The 19874-nt window shown below is 50.5% G+C and overlaps 2 protein-coding genes across 3 annotated transcripts; both read right to left on the bottom strand.

Annotated features, from left to right (window-relative positions):
- Positions 1–1608: 1608 nt before the first annotated feature.
- Positions 1609–2206, bottom strand: LOC148755986 (small ubiquitin-related modifier 2). The gene has a single exon (XM_088789705.1). It carries the CDS (start codon positions 2109–2111, stop codon positions 1824–1826), a length of 288 nt encoding a protein of 95 aa, XP_088645831.1. The 5' UTR covers positions 2112–2206; the 3' UTR covers positions 1609–1823.
- A 15214-nt stretch (positions 2207–17420) lies between these two features.
- Positions 17421–19751, bottom strand: DRAP1 (DR1 associated protein 1). 2 transcript variants are annotated; one of them, XM_074336715.2, is made up of 7 exons: positions 19456–19751; positions 19145–19217; positions 18941–19034; positions 18523–18642; positions 18308–18422; positions 18005–18093; positions 17421–17639 (listed from the first exon to the last, which is right to left on the bottom strand). In XM_074336715.2, the coding sequence occupies exons 1-7, from the start codon at positions 19495–19497 to the stop codon at positions 17534–17536; spliced, it is 639 nt and encodes a 212-aa protein (XP_074192816.1). In that variant the 5' UTR covers positions 19498–19751; the 3' UTR covers positions 17421–17533. The 2 variants fall into 2 exon arrangements, with proteins under 2 accessions (XP_074192816.1, XP_019593373.1); XM_019737814.3 differs by having other exon boundaries at positions 18308–18401; positions 19456–19635.
- Positions 19752–19874: the final 123 nt, after the last annotated feature.

Here is a 19874-nt window from a genome sequence, read left to right as displayed (position 1 = left end):
TCTGAGTTGATTATACTCCTTATTTCACAGTGTACAAGAATCGTCAACGTATGCAAATTCACTCTCTTGTTACGGTTTAGTTTTTGTTTGCTGTATCTTTGATACTCAGCCCCATCCCATTTATATGAACAGATCCTTGTGAAATAAGCTAATACCATTTTTGGTTTTGGTTTATATAAACGGTGTTTACGCTATCGATCTCATTTTTGCTCCTTACTCTTTTCTTTGAACGCCGTGTTTTTAAAAGCTATCTGTTGGTTCTGACTGTTGCCTAGTGTTCCGTCACTTGCCTCCATTTCACTTGACTAATCCATTCTCCTGAGGATGGATGCCAAGATTGCCCCCCAACTCCTGTTTCCATGAAGGACGCTGCAGTCAATGCCCTTGAACAGGCCTCTTTGTACACCTGCATGAAAATTTCTGTGGCTTATGTATACCAGTGATTCAGTGTGTGGGGTCTTGGAACGAACGTATACCTCATTTCAGGTTCTCTTTGCCCGAGAGAGGCTGTACCAGTTTACATGCCTATAGAAGCGACCAGGGAGTGCTCACACCCTCACCACATGTCGGTATTATTCCCTTATGAATGTTTACTCATCTGGTGTGTGGGGACAGAGCCCCAGAGAGTAGTTTACAGGCTGTCAGCCTCACGTGGAAAGGTGCTGGCTCGGGTAGTAGATGGCCGTCAGCTGTGGCTGATTGGCCGTCAGCTGTGGCCAGTTAGCCAATTGGCCGCTAATATAACTGCTGCGGCTACGGAGGAGAGCCGAGGAGAGTAGAGGAGCAGAGTCGAGGAGAGTGGAGGAGAGTCGTCGGTCGGTTGGCAGAAAAACGGACAGCAGGTCGCACGTCCGGTGAACCCAGCCTCCAGTGAGACCATAGTGGTATGACTCCCCTACCTATGGCTCCGTGGGTGTTCCTTTTTGGCCTCACCATATCCTGCGTTCTTGTGTGGGGAGCAGGAGCTGAGAACCTGCAGGCCGCCCCGCACGACAAATGGTGCAGCGAACAGGGTCTCCCGCACGACATGGTGGTTATGGAATGATATCTCACTTCAATTTTAATTGAAGAGCACTGATTATTCCTTTGGCCACATCTCATGAATTTTTGCCATTTGGTCCAACCCTTCTGTGAGTTGGTTGTTTATATATTCTTGTCCATTTTATATATATATATACAAGGGTTCACTCTTTTTTTTTTTTTTTTTTTTTTTCATTTTAAACAAGAAGTTTATTTAAACAACAAGACGCTTGACTTAAAGGGAAAACTATCTAGGATTCATTTCTTTTAGAGTAATTTATCCCTACTTAAAGACAGATTGCCCTACATGTAACAGCTACGTACAAAAAAGTTATAAAATTGTCCTTGGTTTTACAATGATAAATGAAAAACATTAAAATTCTCCAATCGAACAAGGTATGCAAGGATTTTTATGTTGTTCTCTTTTTGTTAAACAATGAGAGCAAAATAACTTACTGGAATATAAAGATAAGAGCTGAATGAGCATGCCACTAATGGAGAAAGGGGGTATTTTCACAGAGCCAGTATTTTTCCCCATCCCATCTCCATTTGATGTCGATAAAAACATACCATTGGCCATTTAGTTAAAAAAAAAAAAAAAAAAAAAAAAAAAAAAAGCAAATGCTGTGCACATACATCCGTTACTTTATGTACAATAAAGGAATGGGGAAGGGGAAAATGAAAGAATAGAGAAAACTATACTGTAGTAGTCAGGATGTGGTGGAACCAAACTGTGGTTTTCTAATTGAGACTGTCTTGGTCAGGAGGAACAGAGTTCTGGAGTAAAGTAGCAAGTTCCCTTTTTAGTAGACACCTCCTGTCTGCTGCTGAAACACATCAATTGTATCTTCATCCTCCATTTCCAACTGTGCAGGTGTGTCTGTTTCATTGATTGGCTGCCCGTCAAATCGGAATCTGATCTGCCTCATTGACAAACCCTGTCGTTCACAATACGCTTTCATTAGTTTACTAAGTGGTGTATGCCTCTTAATCTTAAATTGCACCACAGAACCATCCTGCCCCGCCACCTTCAAATTAATATGATCGTTGTTTTCAGTCTTGACTCCTTCCTTGGGCTTTTCGTCGGCCATGGCGAGCGCCGGAGTCTCCTCAGCTGCCTCTTCACAAAAGAGGTACCAGGTCCGCACCGAAGGAGCACACAAGCAGCACCAGGAGCGGCAGAAGCACAAGGGTTCACTCTTTTTTAAAAAAAGATTTTATTGGGGAAGGGGAACAGGATTTTACTGGGGAACAGTGTGTACTTCCAGGACTTTTCCAAGTCAAGTTGTCCTTTCAATCTTAGTTGTGGAGGGTGCAGCTCAGCTCCAGGTCCAGTTGCTATTGTCAGTTGCAGGGGGCGCTGCCCACCATCCCTTGTGGGGGGTCAAATCCGCAACCTTGTGGTTGAGAGCCCGCGCTCCAACCAACTGAGCCATCTGGCCAGCCGGCAGCTGAGCAGCAGCTCATTGACTTCATTCTAGTTGCGGAGGGCGCAGCTCGCTGGCCCATGTGGGAATCGAACCGGCAGCCCCATTGCCCAGAGCTTGTGCTCTAACCAACTGAGCCACCCCCATCCGCCCCTTCTTGTCCACTTTTCTATTGTTTCTTCTCTTTCTCTGATTGACTTAGAAGAGTTCTTTATTCACTGGATCACAACCACCTGTCTGTCAACATTATCTCTGAGGGCCTTTGTGGAACAGAAATGCTTAATATTGATATAGTCAGATCCATAAATATTTTTGAATAGGGCTTTGTATTTTAGATGTCTTAAGAAGTACTTTTCCCACCTTTAAGTGGGGCATTCTCCTAGAGTTTATTCTATGAGATTATAGTTTAACATCTGTATTCAGAGTGAAATGCTCTGTACTTTCCTTTTCTGCTACTGTCCTTGTCTAGTTTGAGAATCCTATGAGGAAATGGGCAGCTTTCTCTCTTTCTGTCTCCTGGAAAACTTGTATAAGATGAGGACAATCTGCTTCTCAAAAGTCTGGTGGAACCTCCCTGTCAAAGTGTCCCCACCACACTGGAGTCTTAGATTATTATTTTATTTACTGGTTATTGCTCTATTGAAGTTTTTTATATTTTTGTGCCAATTTTGGCATTCCATATTTTTCTGGGAAGGCATTCACTTTGATTACGTTTTTATATCTACTGACATACAATGATCTGTAGTATCCTTTGATGTTTTAAACTTTTGTGGGGTCTCAGGGGTCACATCTTATAGGAACTGAAGGCCATGGAAAGGACTCTGGATTTGTCATAAGCATGATGGAATGTGTAATGGAAAATTAGAAGTTGCAACTAGGCTCCAGGATAGAATGGATATGAAACTATAAACTGAATTGCTTCAGGCCAAGGTCCAAATTTTAAAGAAAATAGAAAGAACCCATTTTGCCATGCTTGAGACCCCCCCAGCCCACCTCCAGAGTATAAAGGGATGGATGGTGGATTCTGAAAGGGGAACTTTGTGATGAGATTAATGTGGGAAGGGCTGATGTCACGCTGAGTTCCAACAGTGTTCAAGGTGTGGGCTGGGGGCTGCCTCCTAATCCCAAATCTGGGGAGAAATGCTTTGAGGAGGCCACCTGGAGAGCTCGAATTGGGCTCTCTGAAATTTTGTGGCAGCCCAGTGGGTCAGTGTGAGACGTCCAGAAAGGCTGCAGCACCGCAGTGGGAACTGGCCCATGGCAAGGTAGCAGGTGGTCCTGATGGAGGGTTTCTGTTACCTGACAGGGGGTACCCACCAGTCTGGGTCTGTGTGTGCCAGTCAAAAGAAAACCAAAGGGTCGGACGGGTGGTTCAGTTAGTTACAGTGCAAGCTCTGGGCAACGGGGCTACTGGTTCGATTCCCACATGGGCCAGCGAGCTGCGCCCTCTGCAACTAGAATGAAGTCAATGAGCTGCCGCTCAGCTCCCGGATGGCCAGATGGCTCAGTTGGTTGGAGCGCAGGCTCTCAACCACGGGTTGCTGGTTCGACTCCTCGACTCCCGTAAGGGGTGATGGGCTGTGCCCCATGCAACTAACAGACAACTAGACCTGGAGCTGAGCTGCGCCCTCCACAACTAAAATTGAAAGGACAACAACTTGACTTGGAAAAAATCCTGGAAGTACATACTGTCCCCCAATAAAGTCCTGTTCCCCTTCCCCAATAAAATCTTTTTTAAAAAAAGGAAAGAAAAGAAAGAAAGAAAACCAGAGCCAGACAAAAGGGAAGCCCTGCCTGAATCCCAGGAGCTTAAGTTAAGGGGGTGGCCCATAAAGGAACCATAGAGCTTTCACAGGAGTCTGCTTCAATAGTTGCCATCCAGAGAGCAAGATGCTGTCTCATCCAGGATCAAGGAAGAATGTCTGCATGCTCGTCCCTTCCTCCCTCCCTGCTCTCCCACAGCACATGGCTCTCTGGCTGGCAGAGCGGGAGCAGAAGGACAGGAAGAGGGGCAGACCTGACCTCCCTCCTCTACAGCGGGGGCGGAAATGGCTGGGGAAGTGCAGACTGGTTAGAGATTTGGCTACACCACATGGGGCATTCTGATAGAACCGATCGAATGACTTGAGGCGACCATAGCTCTGCAAGGAAACAGCACAGAGAGTCATGATTTCATTCAGAGGGCAGAGAAAGAAGTTCCCTTCTGAATTTTAGAGGGACATTGGGAAACAAAAATAAAGCAATCTTTTATTTTATTTATTTTTTTAAAGGTCTGTCAATTTTTTGTTGTTGTTGGGGAACAGTGTGTTTCTCCAGGGCCCATCAGCTCCAAGTCGCTGTCCTTCAGTCTAGTTGTGCAGGGCGCAGCTCAGCTCCAAGTCCAGTCGCCATGTTCAATCTTAGTTGCAGGGGGCGCAGCCCACCATCCCATGCGGGAATTGACCGGCAACCTTGTTGAGAGCTCGCACTCTAACCACCTGAGCCATCCAGCCGCCCCCAGCCATCTTTTATTACATCTCATCAATCTTGTTTAGTCAAAGTAGCCATCACAGTAGACGATCTTGAAAGGAGGAGTGATATGAGATAATTTATGTTTTTACAAGATCGCTCTGGCTGCTGTGTAGAGATTAAACAGGAGGGCTGGGGTGGAAAGAGGACTGTCATCCAGGAGACGGTCTGTAGGACTTGTACCAGGTGAGGCAGAGCGAGAAAAAAGGAGAAGAGGTCTGGAGACTGAGCCTGGCCCTGCCACCATTTAGAAGTCAGGAGAGGTCACGGAGCCACAGCCATGGAGACCAGATAAGAGAGACCAGTCAGGAAGAAGTGTATCAACCGAGTGAGGGCTGCCAGCCAAGGGCAGAAAAGTGTTTCAAAGAGTGAGGAGTGACTAAGTGTTAGAACTGCGGAGAGGTCAAGGCGAGGCCGACGGTTAACAACTAAATTTGGCAACCTTGCTTGTTCCCTAGGCCCATATTCCAAACGTGGGAGGCTCATTATAGACTGCAGGAATGTGGCTTGGGTTGGCCTCCACATCGCTCAGTGCCTTCTCCCAGAGCCCCAGCTGAAACTTTTCCTTTGGAGCTAAAAGGAAACGTTTAGGAAAAATGTAGCTGAAGTCTAGGGAAATTTCTCTTTCCCCTGGGGAACGTGATCATGTAGGCTCTGTTTTCTGGGGCGGAGGGGGGTGGGGTGGGGAAGCTAAGTTACTACATCTCCCTTTTTGCTTTGACTGCCAGGCAGCTCAGAGCCAAATTTGATATTAAATTAATCGAGCCCCTTATAGGCCTTTATGGGCTGCAGATTCATATATTTATGTTCTTGCTCCTGATTTTCATTTTCTCTTTTTAATTATATTTTCATATGCTTGAGTCTTTATTTATATTTTATCTTGCTTATTCTTGTTGGAAGCAACCTTAGCTGCCCTGGGAATGAAGCAGGTATGCAAATCAATTCCACTCATTCAACAGATATATGAAAATGCCTTGTACTAGTCAGGTCCCTTTAGTTTGCAACCGACAGAACTAAATTAAGCTAAAAGAGAGACAATAAAGGATTGGCTTATTTTAATAAATCATAAAAAGGTCAGAGATGTTTCTGACCTCAATGTTGCCTGAATGGAGGGACTTGAGTCTTTTTGCCTCTGTGTGTGTGTGTGTGTGTGTGTCTTATTCTTCGTCATTTCACCTTCATTTCTCTGTGTATGCTCCATTCTGTCAGATGGGAATGTTGGCTGCAGGCAGCACCAGGCTGCTGTCCTTGGACCTTTGCCACCAGAGTGGAGAGAAGATTCTCCCCGCAGATCCAGGTAGAAAGATGCCACGGACAGACTCTGACAAATCCTGCTGAGTCTCATGGCCATCCCTGGACCAGCCATAGGGACCTGGCAGGGAGGGGATTTTGACCAGCAGTCCTGGTGGTACCACCTTACTGGAGATGGGGCTGTGATTTGAGGTGGCCTGAAGGAAGAGAGGCAGAGAAGACCAAAGCACAAAACATGCCCACCTCATCCTACCATGTGCCAGGCTCTCCCTGGAGGTGCAGACATGAATAAGATAAGCCCCCCATTGAGATATTCACAGTCCAATGTGTGTGTGTGGGGGGGGTAACACATGTACTCACAATTATAATCCAAATCGGAGCATGGGAAGAACCTCAGAAAAGGGACAGGCAAAGGACTTGGGGAGTTCCAAGATGGGAGAGGGATTTCTGCTTCTGGCCATGAGGAAGTGAGGTGGACTAAAATGATGCTTTTGCCACAGACATTTAAGAAACTGGGTCAAGTATGAGAAACAACTACTTTCAGATGTTAGAAAACTGGTAGCACAGGACTATAATCTTTGAAAAAAGGAAAGCAAATGAGGTGAGCCCCACCATCATCCAGGACATCTGCTACCTGCCTAGAAGTTACTGTCCCCCTGCAGTGTAGGGAGGGGAACCCACGTAGGGTCCATCAGTTTCCCTGAGTTAAGGACACAGTGACCAGAGTTTGGAGAAACAAAGGGCAACAAGAATTTGTGGGGCAGAACACATAGAAGGAGGAACCTACACAGAGAAGAGCTCCAAACCCTGCAGAGGGGTCCCCTTGAGCTTTGGGAGGATCTATTCTGTACAGGCAGAGGGTGAAACCCCACAAGACTGGACAAAACACGTTTCAAGAGAGGAATAATTGCTGCAGAGCCGTAAGACAAATAATTCCCAGAGCTTACACAGGACTAGAAGTCTTTGTAAGAAGATTCTCTCTAGTCAGAGTAGAGAAATCTCACTGAATACGAAGAAAATTCAGTAGAGAACCCAGGAGGGCCATGCCTTAGAAACGGGCCCAAATCAGCCCTTAATAAAGGTTACTCTAAACCCATCATAAAAGAGCTTGAAACAAATCTTGAAATGATCAAACTAATTCACATGTAACAACTAAATTGCCAGGAAAAGTCCAACACTCTTTAAAGGAATTCAATAAAATCCACATCAATAATGTGAAATTCACAATGTTTGGCATCCAACAAAAAATTAAAATACATACAAAGAAGGAGGAAAATGTGATTAGTAGCCAGGAGAAAATACTTGTCAGTAAAAACAAACCCAGAAGATGGTAATACTCTCCAAATTTATTAAATTTAAACCCTATGAAAATCTTAGCTGCCTTTTGCAAGAAATGACAAGCTGATCCTAAAATGTATACAGAAAATCAAGGGACACAGAATAGTCAAACAATCTTAAAAAAAGAACACAGTTGGAAGATTCACATTTCCCAATTACAAAACTTAGTACAAAGCTACTATCATCAAAACAATGTGGCACTAGCATTCGAATAGTCATAGACATCAAAGGAATAGAATTGAGAGTCCAGAAATAAGAGCTCTTACATTCATGGTTAGTTGACAACAGTGCCAAGACCACTCAATGGGAAAAGAATGGTCTTTTCAACAGGTGATGCCGGGACAACTGGATTTCCAAATGCAAAAGAATGAAGTTGGACCCTCACCTCAAATCATATACTAAAAATTAACTCAAAATGAATCATAGATTTAAAAGTAAGAGCTGGGCCGGCCCAGTGGCTGAGGTGGTTGGAGCTCCGTGCTCCTAATGCCGAACGCTGCCAATTTGATTCCCACATGGGCCAGTGTCAGATGGCTCAGTTGGTTGGAGCAACCACAAGTTTGCTGGTTCGACTCCTTGACTCCTGCAAGGGATGGTGGGCTGCACCCCCGGCAACTAACACTGGCAACTGGACCTGGAGCTGAGCTGCACCCTCCACAACTAAGATTGAAAGGACAACAACTTGACTTGGAGGAGTCCCAGAAGTGCACACTGTTCCCCAATAAAGTCTTGTTCCCCTTCCCCAATAAAATCTTTAAAAAAAAAAAAAAATAGCAGAAAATCTAAGGGGAAAAAACACAAGAATGACTTTATATTTGGCAATGGTTTATTAGGTATGACACCAAAAGCACAAATGAAAAAATGAAAAAAAAATTAGATTTCATCAAAATGAAAAACTTTTATGTTTCAAAGGACATCATCAAGAAAGTAAAAAGACAACCCGCGAAACGGGAGAAAATATTTGCAAATCATATATTTGTAGAAGGATTTGTATCCAAAATATATAGAGAACACTTACAATTCAACAACAAAAAGTCAAATACCCCAATTTTAAAATGGGCAAAGGATTTGAATTAACATTTTCCCCCAAAACATAAAAACAGCCAATAAGCACGTCAAAGGATGCTCAGCGTCATTGGCTATCAGGGAAATGCAACAAACAAAAAAACAAAAAATAGGGCTGGCCCGGTGGCTCAGGTGGTTAGAGCTCCATGCTCCTAACTCTGAAGGCTGCCGATTCGATTCCCACATGGGCCAGAGGGCTCTCAACCACAAGGTTGCCAGTTCAATTCCTCAAGTCCCGCAAGGGATGGTGGGCAGTGCCCCCTGCAACTAAGATTGAACACAGCACCTTGAGCTGAGCTGCCGCTGAGCTCCCGGATGGCCCAGTTGGTTGGAACATGTCCTCTCAACCACAAGGTTGTCGGTTCGACTCCCGCAAGGGATGGTGGGCTGCGCCCCCTGCAACTAGCAACGCAATTGGACCTGGAGCTGAGCTGCGCCCTCCACAACTAAGACTAAAAGGACAACTTGAAGCTGAACGGCACCCTCCACAACTAAGATTGAAAGGACAACAACTTGACTTGGAAAAAAGTCCTGGAAGTACATACTGTTCCCCAATAAAGTCCTGTTCCCCTTCCCCAATAAAAAGAAAATAATAATAATAATAATAATAATAATAATAATAATAATGTGTTGGTGAGGGTTTGGAGAAATTGGCACCCTCTGCACCGCAGGTGGGGATATAAAATGGTACCACTGCTATGGAAGACAGTATGATGATTCCTCAAAAACTTAAATATGATCCAGCAATTCTGCATATATATCCAAAAGAATGAAAAGCAGGGACTGAAATAGATATTTTACACCCATGTTCGCAGCAGCGTTATTCACAGGAGCCAAAAATGAAACAACCCAAATGTCAATCGACAAACCACAAAATGTGGTCTATACATTAATGGAATATCACTCAGCCTTAGAAAGAAAGGAAATTCTGGCACATGCTACAGCACGGATGAACCTTGAAGATGTTATGCGAAGTGAAATAAATTAGACACATAGGATAAATATTGTATGATTCCACTTATATAAGGTACCGAGAACAGTCAGACACAGAGAGAGAAAGTAGAACAATGGTCGCCGGGGGCTGTGGGGAAGAGAGGAATGGGGAGTTAGTGTTTAACGGGAATAGGGTTTCGGTTTAGGATGATGAAAAAATTCTAGAGCTGGATGGTGGTGGTAGCTGCACAACAGTTTGGAAGATTTCAAGTCCCGAGGGCAATGGGATTCCAACTTAGGGAGACAGGCAGTCACAGGATTAAATTTGATTACATTTGAGCTTAGATGGCCCCACAGTGGAGAAAGACTCAGCAGTGGGGATCCTGGAGGCAGGGCAGCCAGTGAGGAGTCTGCTGGGAAAATTCAGGCAAGAGAAGATGGAGGGATGGGAGACAAAACAGCACTGTTTACTGAAGGCTTAGGAATAAGGCACCGCCCTGAGTAGTTTCATGGATTTTCTTAGCCTAGTGGTTCTCAACTACCTGCGAGGTCTTTAAAATGTACCGGAGCCTGGGCCTCCTGGCTGGTTGGATCAGAATCTCTGGAGCTGGGCCCGGGCAGCCTTCACCTTCCAATCTCCCCAGCGATTCCAACGCACGGTCAGGGTGAGAACCCCTGTGGCCAGCAAAGGTCAGGTTCCTGGAGCCAGGGACTAGGTTCACAGCCGAGTGCCGGTGCCTAGAACTGAGCCTGGCACAAAATCGGTTGTCAACAGATCTCTGTAACTATCAGGTAGTCCTTACAACAACCCTATTATCATGCCCATTTATAATACAGAAGCTGAGGCACAGACAGGTCCGGTTATCTGCTCAACGTCCCAGGCTGATAAGGGGTGGTTCTAGAATTAAAACACAAGGAGTGTCACCCCAGAGCCCATACTCTAACTGGGTGCCCTACTCCTTTGAGTGTGTCAGTGGGGTGCATCCCAAGGGAAATCGGACCAGATGAGTGAGGAAGCCTGCCTTCTGAGGAGGAACGGAGGGCTGAGGCCCCTACCCCACTATCAGTCCCTCCACCCCAAAACTGATGGGCATCCCTGCAACATCAGACGTGACTCCAAACAAAATGGGGGGCAGGGCACCCACAAGGCAGAAACAAAACTCAGAACTTAGGGGAAGGGGAAAGTGAAACCAGCCCCAGGGGTGGGAGAGAATCTATGGCTGGAAATAAGGGCTGCACCCCCACCCAAAGGAACAAGAAAGGGAGTGGGACTGAAATGGCCAGAACCCCTGCACCACCCCTCCGCTCGCTGCAGCTTGAACACAGTGGCCTCCCCCGTGCTCCTAGAACAGCCTGCACACTCCTGCCCCTCTCTCTCCCCTCTCCCTGCTTCCTCTTCCTTCACAGCACTTACGCCCCCTGACATTAGGTGTCTGTGCATTTGTCTGTCCTCTGCCTGTTACCCTGCCCAACTAGAATGGAAGCCCTGCCTGAGCAGGTTCCCTTCCTTTCATGCTTTTCTCCCCAGAGCCCAGAACAGCGCCTGGCACAAAGTAGGTGCTCAGGAAATATTTGTTGAGTGAACAAAGAAAACACATATGACCCCGTCGCACTACAGGGCCACTATTTACCTGTATTTACAGGACACAATCTTGGAGGCTAAATTGGTTTAGCCCATTCTGAAAGACAATTGGCAATATTTTGGTTTTTCTTTAAACACGGGGTGTGCAGGCTTAAGCAGTCCATGCTCCTTGGGGTGGGGCACTCCATGCATCACCAGGGTCCCCTTTAATACGGACTTTCCCCTTCAGCCCACCCTGCTCCCTCTAGCCCCCCACTCTTGTGTTTTACACATGCCCTTCCAATCTGCTACCCATGTCAGTAACTGGGGACACCATTTACTGGGTGATTACTGTGTGCCAGTCTGTGCTGAGCACTTTATGTGTCATATATCTTTTAATCATCACCTGTCCCTGAGGGAGGTGCTATTATTGTCCCCACTTTACAGCTGAGGGAACTGAAGCACAGGGAGCCCCAGTCACTGGCCTAAGGTCACAGACTAAGTGGCAGGAATCTCCAGGATTGTCTGTGTTTTTAGTTTCTGTAAACACTGCTGTGCTGTAGATCTTGTTCTGTCTGTTTCTGTTTTTCACTTAACGCTGCATTGAAGCTTTGTCCCCACTGCTATCTGCTATGCATTCCCCAGTGACGGATATCTCCAGCCTCCAACTCTCCTCCACCTCAAACCACGCCTAGGACACGTCTGTTTGTTAAGAGGTTTGACCCAGGAGTGGATCCGCCAGGGGGCACTTAGCCACCGAACTGCCCTTTTCAACATTCCTGCTAGTTTACATTCCCACCAAAAACACCAGACTTCCATTTAGCCACCTCCCACCAGCGACTGGTTTTATCTGACTTCCTATTCTTGCCAACCTGGTGGGTGTCACATGGGATCTTGTGTTCTCCTTTGCAGCTCTCTGATAACTGGGGTGGGTAGAGAAATCTCGGCCTTTAATCCGTTTTTTTAAATTACATTTGAACATGCGCATGCACACAGAATAGGAAGGATATGATTTCACAATAAAAATAGCTCACTTTGCGGATGGAAGGTCAGGGTCATAGCTCCTGCTGCACTCCCCAGCTACAAGGAGACCTCGAGAGTCCAGAGCCACCTGCCACTCTCACTAAAAGCTCTGCTTTAGGGGAAGAGGGATCACAGGTGCATTCCTCCGCCACAGTGCTCATAGCCTAGAAGAGTGGGAACTTGGTCCGGTCCATGTCCTGGAGCCAAGCCTACTGCGCCTGAGAAGGGGTGGGGGGAAATCTCAGAAGGGGGAGGTCGTTAGCTCCACCCCCACACACAGAGGCCTGTGTACAGCCTCTGCCCCCGCCTCTATGTCAACGAGCAAACTCAGGCCACTCATCTCACTTCCAGAGCTTCAGTCTCATTTGTGAAATGGGGGTGCTGAGGACACCTGTTCTAGAGGAGGGCTCAGGGCTCAGGGGGACTAATATGGATTCAGCTCTGAGGAGCACAGGCCAGTGAACTGCTACAACACGCTCACCCTCCCGTCCACCACGACGGGCAGTGTTCAATAGCCCCATCTGACAGATGTGGAAGGCGAAGCCTGCAGAGGTGAAGAGGTGAAGTCACACGGGGCACACAGCGCGGCTGATCTCACACCTCCAGGCCGGTGGATGGCAGGTGAGCTCACTCCACCCCTCAGCTCTCCGTCCGCTCACCTCCTCCCCCAGCCTGTGGGGCGTCCAGGTCCAGCAGCACCTGGGGCAGGTGTGGGGAGGAGCTCCTCTGTGCCCTCACTACTACCTTCTTCCCCTCCACAAAGCTTCTGGGGACCTGAGACGCTGCCAGTGCCACAGGACACCCCTCAGCAAAGTACAGGGCTGGTCGGTGGCTCCTGAGTCGGCCGAGTGGTGGCTGAGGACGTGGGAGCCAGGGGAGCCAGAGGGAAACCCGACAGAATCACATGTCAACCCTCCTGGCTTTTGCCCCCGCTGCCCCTCTGCCTGGGGCCCTCTCCCCAGACAGTTATGTGGCCACACTTAATGGGGTTTTCTACTCAAATCCCACCTTATCAGAGGGTCTCCCCTGAACCCTGTATAGAATGGCTGGGGCCGCCTGACTTTCCCGGGACTCCCCACTCCTCCCTTATTACTCGTTTCCCCCCCCAGGGGACCTATCACTGTCTGACATACTATTTATCTTCTTTATTGTCTGTCTCCCCGCTTCAGAAATAAACCCCAAGAACATTTTGTTCACGTAATCGCCACTACCTAGCATAGTGTCTGGTGTGCAACAGGGTCTCAATAGACAGATAAATAAAAATTTTATGAGGATATCATAAAAGTGCATGCATCTCAAGTGTGCAGCTTAATATATTTTTATATCTAACCACCACCCAGCTCAAGCTGTAGACATTTCCAGACAGCTCCCTCGTGCCTGCCTCCCAGTCAACCCCTCCCCTGAAGTAACCATTATGCTGACTTCCATCACCATTGATTAGTTTCACCTGCCCCTGAACTTCACAGAAATGAACGTCATAGTGTGCTCACTCTTTTGTTCCACATAACATCTACAAGACTCACCCGTGATCTTGTGTGTAACACGGTTTTTATTCTGTTCTGTTACACAACACTCTACCATGATTTATTCATGCTCTTGTTGATGGGCATTTGGGTTTCCACTTGGGGGCTATGAATATTCTTGTACGGGTCTTGTTGTGGACATGTGCCTAGCAGAGGGACTGCTGTGTCACAGGGAAGGGTACGTCAATACTCAAGAAACTGCTGAACTTTTTTTCTACTGTGGTTGCACCAACTGACGTTGCCACCAGCAGTGTGAGCTCTGGAGTCGCCACCTCCTCTCCAGCACTTGGTGATATCAGACTTCTTAGTTTCAGGCTTCTGGGGGGTGATTGTGGCATCTTATTTCCCTGCTGACGATGTCGGGTGCTCACCAAACGTTTGCCGGATGAATCATTAGGTGGGTTGTGGAGGGAGGCTCTCCACTTGGGAGGGATGGGTGGGCCCATACCCTTCCCCTGAAGGTCAAGGTCCCCAACTCCCACACTGGCCTCAGAAGCAGCTTCCCATTTCACACACTGGTCACACTTACACCCCAGGGCGCAGCCGAGGCTGGCTGAGGTGTTCAGATAGGACCTGGCCTGAGGCTCAAGGCGCCCCAATGGACAGAGAAGAAAGAAAGAAATTCATCTGGTTCCCAGGCGGAGCTCTGCAGATGGGGTATTCACAAGCTGCCCCAGCCCAACCGGTGCCCACAGGGCAGAGCCATCTTTCCCTACTCCCAGGAGGCATCCAGAGGCCAGGCCCAGCCAGGAGCACTGTCTCCCCAGACCTCTGCTCTCTGACTCGGATGCTGCACTCCTAACACTTGGCCAAGGCTGAGTCAGGCCCTTCCCAACAGCCTGTGAAGTCCTGCAGCAGAAACTGGCTGGTCAGTCACCCAGGCTGGCTAGGACACCTTTCCTAGCCTCCCTCAGGTAGGACCCTGTGACAATTTCAACAGGAAGTAAACAGGCGATGGTGTCAATTCCAATCCTGACCCAGAAAAGCCTCTGTGGGCGCTGAGCTTTCCCCTTCCCTAGTGACCTTGGAAGTCACGGCAGGGGGAATGGTGGGGCCACAAGATGGAAAGAGCCTGGGCCCTGAGGTCCCTCTTGGAGAAGAACAGCCCACTGATCATAAAAATCTCCTTAAGAATCTTATTGAGCATGAAATAAACTTCCATTGCATTTGAGCCTACGTATTTTGAGTTTGTTACATCAGCCCTTGGTTCTACAGATAGGTATAACTAGTATGTATAGTATAGTATAGTACATACAACCAACAGTAGGTAATAACTAGCCCCATTTTACAGATAAGAACACTAAGACACAGAGAAGCTACTGAACTTGCTTGAGGTTAATAAACAGAGAAGCCGTGAATTCGTGGCTTGGCTCAAGAGATTCCACTCCTATGTACTCTCCCAAGGCCAAACCAACAGGCCGAGAAGCAGAGGCACAGGCCAGGGGCTCCTGGCCCTCTCTCACCCCCACCTACACCTCCTGGAGCCTTTTGCCTGGAGGGAGGTGGTCCCAGCACCCTGGCCTCCTCGCCTTTCACAATCGTCACCCAGCCTTGTCATTCTGAACCCTCTCAGTTCTGAATCTCAGCTTTTGGACAAACTCCAGCAAGGCTCCCAGGGTCTTTCCTCTCCCACCCCCATTCCTCATAGCCGCTTGTTCTCAGCTCTGTGGGCCCAGGTGCCCGCCTTTCCCTGGGACTGAGCCCAACTGTTCCCGCTCCCGGGCCGGTGGGAACCACCTCCCATTCACGGTCCCTGACAGCCAGAGCTCTTTCAGTTCCAAGGGACAGAAACCCAGCTGACTTCAAGGGGGGGAAATGTTTAATGTTTATTGGCTCACATAACTAAGAAGCCTAAGGCGTGAAGGCTTCAGGCAAGACTGGGTCCAGGTGTTCAGATGTCATCAGACGTCTGTGCCTCTGCGCCAACTGGTTCTATTGTGCTGGCCTTGTTCTCAGTCAGAATTGCCCCTCAGGGTTGGAAGCAGCTTCCAGCAGCACCCGGCGGACATTCTGCCAGCTTTGCTACACTAGCATGGCCTCCATCACCCTCACCTGGACTCCTCAGAGGGTTCCCTGCTACTCCCCGAGCCACAGGGAAGCCAGCGATCATGTCGAAACGCCTTCCCAATGGTCCCATCTAAAGTCCCAATGGTCATGACCAGCCTGTACCACTCACTGGGGCCAGAGCGTGTGTAGTGGGTGATGTGATTGGCCAGGCTAGTGTGATGTTCCCATCCCTCCACCCCAGGAAGTGGGGTCTGCTGCACACACTGCAGGTGGAGTACAGAAAAGGTGATTCCCCAAAAGAAGGCAGAGGTACCATATCCAGAGGGGGAGCACACGAGAGGCAGACAGGACCCACATGCCCCAGCTCCAGCTGCCCTGGGCCCTTCCACACCTGCCAGCAGCCTCCTAATTCACAGAAGTCAGATGCCTTGGGTGAAAATTGAATTCTGCCGTCCTCCCACCTAAACCTCCTCACCGCACTCTCCCTCACCAGGCTGGGTTTGCCTTGGGCACCCCCCACCTCACTCCATTAATTCTCTCCCCTCCTATCCCACATGCCCTCCCTCACTACAAGCTTGCATCTGCCATCTTAAAAAACAAACAAACAGAAACTCCCTGCTCCTCACTGAGCTGCTGCTCCCTCTCCACTTCACAGCTCTGAGGGGTGTTGCTTCAGCTCACCTCAGTTTCTCACCTCCAGCTCCCCGCCACTTGTCAACAACCAGCAAGCCTCTGAGGCAGCTGTGGGGAAGGCTTTCCTAAAGCCTGCAATGTGTCCTGGCATTCGACAACTGGCCTGTCCCTTCTCCCAGAGCCCCCTGGGTGGGCACATCCAGTGGCTCCTGGGGGTTCTGGGTCTGGCTGCTCTTCAGTCTCCTCTGATGGGCTGCCCCTCTCTCCAGGGGTGAAGTCACCTACTCTCAAAGTTCACACATATGTCTCTAGGCCCGTGTCCAAGTGTCCACTCCATACCTCTCCTCAGCATCCTCACAGGCACCCCAAATTCATCACAGTCAAACTTGTCATCTTCAGGCCTAATCCTGCTCTACCTCTTCTGTCCCCCAGCTGGAAAAGGCCCCTGCCCGAGTTGCTGCAGAAAGAAACCTGAGAGTCCTTGAGGGTTCCCTCCCTCTCTGCCCGTCCAGTCAACCATCAGCACTCAAGTCGACCCACTGCTTCCTATGCTTCCTGCCCAGCCTCAAGCCACTGCTCCCTGAAGCACATCTGCCTCCGTGGACACTGCAGCTCCAGGGTCCGCTCAGAAGTGGCCATGGACTGACGAACTGTGTCACTGCCCGCTCACAAGCTGGCCTTCGAGACTCTCCACAACAATCTCACCTACCTCTGCTCCTGCTGCCCCTTCCCCACCCTTCATGGCACCAGGCTCAGAGCTCTCCAGTTCCTGTTACTCGCCCTGTCTGTCCCTTTGTTGCAGCCCCCAGTGGACAAAAAGGTCTCCGTCAGAAGACAAGAGACTGTTCAGAAAACAGTAGGAACCTGTCCAGGGTCACACAGCACAATGAGATAGGTTGTCCCCTAGCACAGCGGCACCTGCTGGCTCAGGTCCTACGCCACTCTATCTACCTTCCTTCTCTCAGCACCCCTGGTCCTGCCCTGGCACACCTGTGGCCTCCAGCCCCTCCTTTCACTCAGCAGCTGCCCGGCCCACCCCTGCTCCTGCCCCAGCTCAGTGTGAGGAAGTCAGGTGGATGGATGGGAAGGCCGCCACAAAGCCCTAGACAGAGGCTGGGACAGACACTGACGTTCCCTTTTGTTATTATTTTTTTAATAAATTTAAGAACAGCTCTACCTTCTCTCCTCCCCCCAGAACAACTAAAACCAACTAAAAGGGGGTGTGGCCTGGGGGGCAGAGGGCGCTAGGAGTCATAATCTTCTTCATCCTCTGCGTCAGGTGCGGAGGGAACCGGGGGTGCTGGGGGCAGAGGCAGAGTCGAGGTGAAGGGCATGAAAGGTGTTGGGGGGCTGCAGGGCAGAAAGCAGGAGAGGGAAATCAGGTCACTCTCCAGGACCCATTCCGACCCACTGAGCCCCACTCCGCCCTCCACACAGACAGCATGGAGCCCACCACCCTCTGCACCAAACGGGAGCCAAGCCCAAAGAAGAGAAGGGCCCGAGCAGGTCACAAAGCCCCTGCCCAGGCCCCATCCACTGTAGGGAAAGGACTTTCTGAGAGTACAGTCTCCTGTCTTTAAGCCCTCCTCAGTTCTTCCCTTCCCATCCCCCAAATCTGCCACAAACAACAGAAGCAAGTGACCAGGAAGGCCAGGAAGGCCAAGTCAGCCTTGGGGAGTCTGCTGGCCCCCTCCTGGAGCCACTGAGCTGCTTACCTCTGAAAGTGGGAAGGGGGGTGGCTGGCCTGGGGTGGAGCCTGCGCTGTCTCCTCTTCCCCATCGGTGTCAGTGTCCTCAGACTCATCCTGGGAGCAAGGCAGGGGTCAGAGGTGACAAGAAAGGCATGGGCCCATCACTGAAGACCCTAGACCTCTCAGAGTGGCAGGGACAGGACGCTGACCTCCATCACCCCAATTTAAAAACAAATAAACCAAGGTACAGTGAAGTCACAGGTGAGGATGGGCCCAGGCCTCCAGCCAGCTCGAAGAGGCAGGACAGAGGGCTGGGGGCTTCACTCACCTCCTGCTCAGAGTCCGTCCCTGACAGCTTCTTGTCCTTGCCTTTGTTTCCCATCCCACCATTCTTCCGGCTGCTGCTGCCTGGCTTCCGGCCCCTTTGGGAAGGTATAATCCATCTGCTCAGAGGTCTCCCTGCTTCTTCGCCACCCCCCCAGCCACCTCCAACCCCGGTGGCCTTGGCCTTCCACGCCTGGACACTTGGCCCTAACTCCCCACCTGCGGGCACCCTTGTCCCCGTCCATGTGGTTGTCTTCCCCATCCCCCTGCATGTCCGGCACAGATGCCACCAGGTCCTTTAAGAAGTCAAACTGCTGCTCCAGCTCGATGCACTGCTTCCTGAAAGAGGTGAGGCGGGGATGGCATCTGGCAGGGCCCCAGATGTCTGCTCTCTCAGCAAGGGCCAGCAAGGAGCTCTGGATATTAGGAGAATGGAGTCGGGAAAACCTCTACCACCCGACTTCCTCCCTTTGCTGGAACACCCAGCCTTTCCTCTCCAAGTTCGAATTCACCAGTCTCTAAGGCCTTGCTGGTCTCCCAGTAGCCTCCCACCTCCCCAACAGGACACAGGCTCTCTTAAGTGTGTGAACGCCTGGGGCAGGGCCCCACTGGGCTCTTCCAGCTCGCAGCCACTCACAGGTGGGATGTGGTCATGGTCTTGGCGTTTCGGGACTGGGTCACCTGGCAGGCCTTCTTCAACAGCGACTCCAGGAAGAGCTCAAGCGCCCGGGCTCAGAGTCGTCAAGGAGAACGCAGGAGTGGTGTCCCAGCCCACACAAGGCGACCCCCGGCTGCCTCCTTCCCCCACGTCCCTCAACCCGGCCAGCCCCCGACAGGATACAGATGATGACAGGCACAGCCGCCGCCACCTTCCCAATCTCTTCGTCCGTCTGCATGATCTTCTTGATCCGCGCCTGGAGAGGTGGCAGAGAGGTCGGACCTCGTCGCCTCAGTCCCAGAATGGGGTACAGGGGAGAGCGAGAGGGGTATCCCGGGAGAAAGGGGGCGGGGGGCAACAACGCTAGGAGGGCATAGAAGGGGGCGGGGCGTCCGGGTCCCGGAGCACGGCGATGCGCCCGCCCCCCAGCCAGGCCTGGGCCCGAGCCTCCCGGGAGCTGGGCCCTCTCCTGCCGGGCCCGGCCACGTGCTCACCGGCGGGAACCGCGCGTTGTACTTCTTTTTCTTGCTCGGCATCTCCGGGACTCTCTCGCCGCGCCGGGCCCAGCGCCGCCGCCTGCAGCCTCCCGGCCCCGGGGCCTGCTCGCCGCCCGCCCGTCGAGGTTCCCCCGGGTCCTGGTGCCGTCCGCTCCGCCCCCGCCGCTCCCCACGGGGTCCTAGCGCCGCCAGTAGGCAGCCGCTCGCAGGGTCCGAGTGCCCGCCCCTCGGAACCTCCTGGGCTGTGCGCGTCGGTCCGGGACCCGACCGCCACTCCCGCCCGCCCCCAGGCCAGAAGAGCGAACGTTAGCCCCGCCCCCCGCAGGCCCGCCCCTCCTGGGTTCCTTGATGGCCTCGCCCCTGGGGTCAGCCCCGCCCAAGTCCCGCCCCCTCAGTGGCCGGCCCCGCCCCGCGGC

Source organism: Rhinolophus sinicus, chromosome 14, assembly GCF_057876585.1.
Source record: "Rhinolophus sinicus isolate RSI-liver-muscle chromosome 14, RSI-T2T, whole genome shotgun sequence".
NCBI classification, from domain to species: Eukaryota; Metazoa; Chordata; class Mammalia; order Chiroptera; family Rhinolophidae; genus Rhinolophus; species Rhinolophus sinicus.
The sequence above is the reverse complement of the archived record's forward strand: the minus strand, read 5'-3'. Positions and strand labels throughout refer to the sequence as shown.